Source organism: Solanum verrucosum, unplaced genomic scaffold (assembly GCF_900185275.1).
Source record: "Solanum verrucosum unplaced genomic scaffold, falcon-dt-bn FXZP01001292.1, whole genome shotgun sequence".
In the NCBI taxonomy this organism is placed as follows: domain Eukaryota; kingdom Viridiplantae; phylum Streptophyta; class Magnoliopsida; order Solanales; family Solanaceae; genus Solanum; species Solanum verrucosum.
In genome coordinates this window covers 2,501-8,695 of record NW_026019527.1, presented here as the reverse complement: position 1 = coordinate 8,695, position 6,195 = coordinate 2,501, and the positions used below count along the sequence as shown (strand labels likewise).

General features: G+C 35.3%; 5 protein-coding genes across 5 annotated transcripts; all 5 read right to left on the bottom strand.

The window, feature by feature from the left end:
• Window positions 1-77: 77 nt before the first annotated feature.
• Window positions 78-1,532, bottom strand: LOC125832203 (DNA-directed RNA polymerase subunit alpha). Its single transcript, XM_049511707.1, has one exon. The coding sequence runs from the start codon at window positions 1,530-1,532 to the stop codon at window positions 519-521; it is 1,014 nt and encodes a 337-aa protein (XP_049367664.1). The 3' UTR covers window positions 78-518.
• Window positions 1,533-1,597: 65 nt separating this feature from the next.
• On the bottom strand, window positions 1,598-3,030 carry LOC125834033 (30S ribosomal protein S11, chloroplastic). Its single transcript, XM_049513492.1, has one exon. It carries the CDS (start codon window positions 2,012-2,014, stop codon window positions 1,598-1,600), a length of 417 nt encoding a protein of 138 aa, XP_049369449.1. The 5' UTR covers window positions 2,015-3,030.
• LOC125830345 (50S ribosomal protein L14, chloroplastic-like) lies at window positions 2,341-3,501 on the bottom strand. Its single transcript, XM_049509823.1, has 2 exons — window positions 3,142-3,501; window positions 2,341-2,439 (listed from the first exon to the last, which is right to left on the bottom strand). Exons 1-2 carry the CDS (start codon window positions 3,499-3,501, stop codon window positions 2,341-2,343), a joined length of 459 nt encoding a protein of 152 aa, XP_049365780.1.
• A 51-nt stretch (window positions 3,502-3,552) lies between these two features.
• Window positions 3,553-6,052, bottom strand: LOC125833124 (30S ribosomal protein S3, chloroplastic). The gene has a single exon (XM_049512571.1). It carries the CDS (start codon window positions 5,847-5,849, stop codon window positions 5,193-5,195), a length of 657 nt encoding a protein of 218 aa, XP_049368528.1. The 5' UTR covers window positions 5,850-6,052; the 3' UTR covers window positions 3,553-5,192.
• Window positions 3,630-3,986, bottom strand: LOC125831272 (50S ribosomal protein L16, chloroplastic). Its single transcript, XM_049510738.1, has one exon. It carries the CDS (start codon window positions 3,984-3,986, stop codon window positions 3,630-3,632), a length of 357 nt encoding a protein of 118 aa, XP_049366695.1.
• Window positions 6,053-6,195: the final 143 nt, after the last annotated feature.

Genomic DNA, 6,195 nt, shown 5'->3' with positions numbered 1-6,195 from the left:
AGGCTTACCGTTTTAGAACCATCAATGATTGGTGAACCGGCGGATCCATTTGCAACCCCTTTGGAAATCTTACCTGAATGGTATTTCTTTCCTGTATTTCAAATACTTCGTACAGTGCCCAATAAATTATTGGGGGTTCTTTTAATGGTTTCAGTACCTGCGGGATTATTAACAGTACCTTTTTTAGAGAATGTTAATAAATTCCAAAATCCATTTCGCCGTCCAGTAGCGACGACTGTCTTTTTGATTGGTACCGCAGTCGCCCTTTGGTTGGGCATTGGTGCAACATTACCTATTGATAAATCCCTAACTTTAGGTCTTTTTTAAATTTTTTAATTGATTCAATTGTGAACTAACACGACATGTGTATCTAGGGAATAGTTTCTTCAAAGCGAATTCTCCCTAGATACATCTATTCAATTTAATTATGAATTTCTTTCTAATATATGATATATTAATTGTGCTAAATTGTGCTTTTTCAATCTATTTTCACTTTTCACTAAGTAAGTCCAATAGATTTAAAACTTATTTTTTGCTAAATCAATTACGAAATATTTTTCTAAAATGCCCAATATCTGTTTTATATCTTCGCTACGAAAATGTTCAATTTTCATAAGATCTTCTTGGCTGTTATTCAAAAGGTCCAATAATGTATATATATTGGACATTTTGAGGCAATTATAGATCCTGGAAGACAATTCTGATTGGTCAATAAAAATCGATTTCAATGCTATTTTTTTTTTGTTTTTTATGAGTTTAGCCAATTTATCATGAAAGGTAAAAGGGGATAAAGGAACCGTGTGTTGATTGTCCTGTAAATATAAGTTGTCTTCCTCCATATGTAAAAAGGGAATAAATAAATCAATTAAATTTCGGGATGCGTCATGAAGTGCTTCTTTCGGAGTTAAACTTCCATTTGTCCATATTTCGATAAAAAGTATCTCTTGTTTTTCATTCCCATTCCCATAAGAATGAATACTATGATTCGCGTTTCGAACAGGCATGAATACAGCATCTATAGGATAACTTCCATCTTGAAAGTTATGTGGCGTTTTTATAAGATATCCACGATTTCTCTCTATTTGTAATCCAATACAAAAATCAATTGGTTCTGTTAAACTAGCTATATGTTGTGTATTATCAACGATTTCCACATAAGGTGGCAAGATGATATCTTGAGCAGTTACATATCCAGGACCCTTGACACAAATAGACGCGTCAGAAGTTCCATATAAATTACTTCTCAATACAATCTCTTTCAAATTCATTAAAATTTCATGTACCGATTCTTGAATGCCCGTTATGGTAGAATATTCATGTGGTACTTTCTCAGATTTTACACGTGTGATACATGTTCCTTCTATTTCCCCAAGTAAAGCTCTTCGCATCGCAATGCCTATTGTGTCGGCTTGGCCTTTCATAAGTGGAGACAGAATAAAGCGTCCATAATAAAGGCGTTTACTGTCTGTTCTTGATTCAACACACTTCCACTGTAGTGTCCGAGTAGATACTGTTACTTTCTCTCGAACCATAGTACTATTATTTGATTAGATCATCGAATCTTTTATTTCTCTTGAGATTTCTTCAATGTTCAGTTCTACACACGTCTTTTTTTCGGAGGTCTACAGCCATTATGTGGCATCGGAGTTACATCCCGTACGAAAGTTAATAGTATACCACTGCGACGAATAGCTCGTAATGCTGCATCTCTTCCGAGACCGGGACCTTTTATCATGACTTCTGCTCGTTGCATACCTTGATCCACTACTGTACGGATAGCGTTTACTGCTGCGGTTTGAGCAGCAAACGGTGTTCCTCTTCTCGTACCTTTGAATCCAGAAGTACCAGCTGAGGACCAAGAAACTACTCGACCCCGTACATCTGTAACAGTGACAATGGTATTATTGAAACTTGCTTGAACATGAATAACTCCCTTTGGTATTCTACGTGCACCCTTACGTGAACTAATACGTCCATTCCGACGCGAACTAATTTTCGGTATAGCTTTTGCCATATTTTATCATCTCGTAAATATGAGTCAGAGATATATGGATATATCCATTTCATGTCAAAACAGATTCTTTATTTGTACATCGGCTCTTCTGGCAAGTCTGATTAGCCCTGTCTTTGTTTATGTCTCGGGTTGGAACAAATTACTATAATGCGCCCCCTCCTACGGATTAGTCGACATTTTTCACAAATTTTACGAACGGAAGCTCTTATTTTCATATTTCTCATTCCTTACCTTAATTCTGAATCTATTTCTTGGAAGAAAATAAGTTTCTTGAAATTTTTCATCTCGAATTGTATTCCCACGAAAGGAATGGTGAAGTTGAAAACCTAATCCTTCAAATCTTTGTTGTGGAGTCGATAAATTATATGCCCTTTGGTTGAATCATAAGGACTTACTTCAATTTTAACTCTATCTCCTGGCAGTATCTGTATAAAACAAAGTTCCTTTGAGGTATCAACTAATGCGAAAGATATTAGACAACTCTCCCCCCTTTTTTTCTTTTTCGCAAATAGGAAGTTTCGAATCCAATTTGCATATTATAAAGGATTACCAGATATAACACAAAATTTCTCCACCTATTCCTTCTAGTCGCGCCTCTCGGTCTGTCATTATACCTCGAGAAGTAGAAAGAATTACAATCCCCATTCCACCTAAAATTCGCGGAATTCGTTGATAATTAGAATAGATTCGTAGACCAGGTCGACTGATTCGTTTTAAATTTAAAATATTTCTATAGGGTCTTTTCCTATTCCTTCTATGTCGCAGGGTTAAAACCAAAAAATATTTGTTGTTTTCTCGATGTTTTCTCACGTTTTCGATAAAACCCTCTCGTAAAAGTATTTGAACAATATTTTCGGTAATATTAGTAGATGCTATTCGAACCACCCTTTTTCGATCCATATCAGCATTTCGTATAGAAGTTATTATCTCAGCAATAGTGTCCCTGCCCATGATGAACTAAAATTATTGGGGTCTCCAAATTTGATATAATCAACGTGTTTTTTACTTATTTATTTTTGAATATGATATGAATTATTAAAGATATATGCGTGAGACACAATCTACTAATTAATCTATTTCTTTCAAATACCCCACTCGAAACAGATCACAATTTCATTTTATAATACCTCGGGAGCTAATGAAACTATTTTAGTAAAATTTAATTCTCTCAATTCCCGGGCGATTGCACCAAAAATTCGAGTTCCCTTTGGATTTCCTTCTTGATCAATAACAACTGCAGCATTGTCATCATATCGGATTATCATCCCGTTGTCACGTTTGAGTTCTTTACAGGTACGCACAATTACAGCTCTGACTACTTCTGATCTTTCTAGGGGCATATTTGGTACTGCTTCTTTGATCACAGCAACAATAACGTCACCAATATGAGCATATCGACGATTGCTAGCTCCTATGATTCGAATACACATCAATTCTCGAGCCCCGCTATTATCCGCTACATTTAAATGGGTCTGAGGTTGAATCATTTTTTTAATCCGTTCTTTGAATGCAAAGGGCGAAGAAAAAAAAAAGAAATATTTTTGTCAAAAAAAAAAAAAGAAACATGCGGTTTTCTTTCATATCTAAGAGCCCTTTCTACATTTTTTCTATTACATTACGAAATAATGAATTGAGTTCGTATAGGCATTTTGGATGCTGCTAGTGAAATAGCCCTTCTGGCTATATTTTCTGTTACTCCACCCATTTCATAAAGTATTCGCCCCGGTTTAACAACAGCTACCCAATATTCAGGGGATCCTTTTCCTGAACCCATACGTGTTTCTGCGGGTCTTAGTGTAACTGGTTTGTCTGGAAATATACGTACCCATATTTTTCCACCACGACGTGCATTTCGTGTCATTGCCCGTCGGCCTGCTTCTATTTGTCGAGATGTAATCCAAGCAGGTTCAAGTGCCTGAAGAGCATATTTACCGAAAGAAATATGATTACCTCGAGAAGATATTCCCTTCATTCTGCCTCTATGTTGTTTACGGAATCTGGTTCTTTTGGGGTTATAGTTGATGGTTGGTTCTGAATTCCATCTCTACTACAGAACCGGACGTGAGAGTTTCTTCTCATCCAGCTCCTCGCAAATAAAAGGATTCAAAAAAATGCAATTTGAATTAAGCTAGAATAGTCAATCTTAAGTTAAGATATATATGTATTTACTGAGTAATACCTTGAACGTGGGCTTCTTTGAGATTTCATTAAATCTATTAGTAATTTGTATATCTTGTTTGAATAGATAACTAAACTTTGTAGTTTTCTAAAGAGAAATAAAAAAAATTGTATTATTATACCAAATCCTTATTTTGTCCTTTATTGTATTGTCCTAAATTTTGCAATAAAAAAAGTTTTCGCGGGCGAATATTTACTCTTTCAATCCCTATTTCATTTGTAGGGTTAACTCGTGACTTCTCAGATCTCAGAATACATGAATTAATCTCTGGTTCGTTCCGCCATCCCGACCAGTGAATCATTAAGATTCCTTTTTCAATAGAATCTTTTGCATTCACAAGTTCCGTCGTTCCCATCACTTCTTACTTAATGGTTAGGTCCGAATTCTACAATGGAGCTCAGAATCAAATTGGTTCTTGAGTCAATCTTCTCAGTCTTTATTGGCTCGAAGCTCTTGATTTTTTGTTCTATTTCTATAAGAAGATTCTTTTTAGTATGGTATGAATGCGTATTGATGCTTTATTACACTGCTTTTTATGAGATTACTCATAGACCTTACATATTGGAATTTTATATCATTGGTATTCTTTTTCTCTCTTTCTCTCATCCTTCCGTTTATCCACATCTTTTTTGTCTATTTTGCTTTACAACTTAGAATCAGATTTTTTTGTTTATGCAAAAGATTTCAGTTGCTACAAAGATATGACCTATATATCATATCTTGACTGGTTCTTTAGATCCAGATAATGCGAAGTGATGGGTTGGTTATTAGTTCTATAGTTTTTAGTTCATACTATGTGGGCTGGGCTTTTTTAATCCTAACCCTAACAAAACCAACGAGTCACACACTAAGCATAGCAATTATATCAAATGGTCAATCGAATTTTTATTCAACCTTATAGAATTAAGAATTATAAATGTCCCCCTTGATTAGAAAAAGAATGGATTGGTCTTTTTTTTTGTTCAATCATTGGATAGAAGGGAAAGACAAGTAGTCAAATTATTCCGCGTCTAGAAATATCCAAATTTTGATGCCCAATATTCCATAGATAGTTCGAACTGTATAAGAGCAATAATCAATTTTAGCTCGAATCGTTTGTAGGGGAACCCTGCCTTCTCTGATCCATTCGACACGTGCAATTTCTTTTCCGTCGATACGCCCCGCAATTTGTATTTGAATTCCTTTTGTATCCGCTTGTTCTGTTAATTCAATAGCCTTTTTCATTGCTTTTCGAAATGAAACTCTATTCTTTAATTGTCCAGCTATAAATTCTGCAAGAATATTAGGGTTTCCGTAAGGTTTTGCAATTCTTGTGACAGCAATGTTCAGTTTTCGGTTTACACAATTAAATTCTTTTTGTAAGGTCATTTGTAATTCTTCGATTCCGCGCGGTCGACTTTCTATTAATAATTTTGGGAATCCCATAAAGATTATGACCTGGATCAGATCGATTCTTTTTTGAATCTCTATACGTGCAATTCCCTCGATGCCAGAGGACGTTCTCATATTCTTTTGGACATAATTCTTGATACAATCTCTTATTTTTTTATCTTCTTGTAAACCCTCAGAATAATTTTTGGGTTGTGAAAACCAAAGGGAATGATGACCTTGGGTTGTACCCAGTCTGAAACCAAGTGGATTTATTTTTTGTCCCATAATCCCCCGCTATTATACATATCACGATACGTCATAGCTGTAGATTTTTTTTTCCATCTCGTTTTTTTTAACGAAGACATCTCGCCATATTCATCATCTAAAGATATATCTTTCATTACAATAGTTATATGACAGGTCGATCTTTTTATCGGAAAACTACGTCCTCGAGCTCGAGGTTTCAATTTCTTCACAGTAGTACCTTCATTGACTTCGGCTTTACTAATGACTAAATTGGTTTCGTTGGAACCCATATTGTAACTCGCATTTGCTGCTGCAGAATAAACCAATTTCAAAATGGGATAACATGCTCGATAGGGCATGAGTTCTAGTATCATAAGCGTTTCCT

Bases quoted from the DNA above. Each gene is read 5' to 3' on its own strand.
- LOC125832203 (XM_049511707.1), bottom strand. From the start codon at position 1,532: ATGGTTCGAGAGAAAGTAACAGTATCTACTCGGACACTACAGTGGAAG.
- LOC125834033 (XM_049513492.1), bottom strand. From the start codon at position 2,014: ATGGCAAAAGCTATACCGAAAATTAGTTCGCGTCGGAATGGACGTATT.
- LOC125830345 (XM_049509823.1), bottom strand. From the start codon at position 3,501: ATGATTCAACCTCAGACCCATTTAAATGTAGCGGATAATAGCGGGGCT. The intron at 2,440-3,141 runs GTATTATAAAAT...TGTTTTATACAG, and splicing joins TAGTTTCATTAGCTCCCGAG to ATACTGCCAGGAGATAGAGT.
- LOC125831272 (XM_049510738.1), bottom strand. From the start codon at position 3,986: ATGAAGGGAATATCTTCTCGAGGTAATCATATTTCTTTCGGTAAATAT.
- LOC125833124 (XM_049512571.1), bottom strand. From the start codon at position 5,849: ATGGGACAAAAAATAAATCCACTTGGTTTCAGACTGGGTACAACCCAA.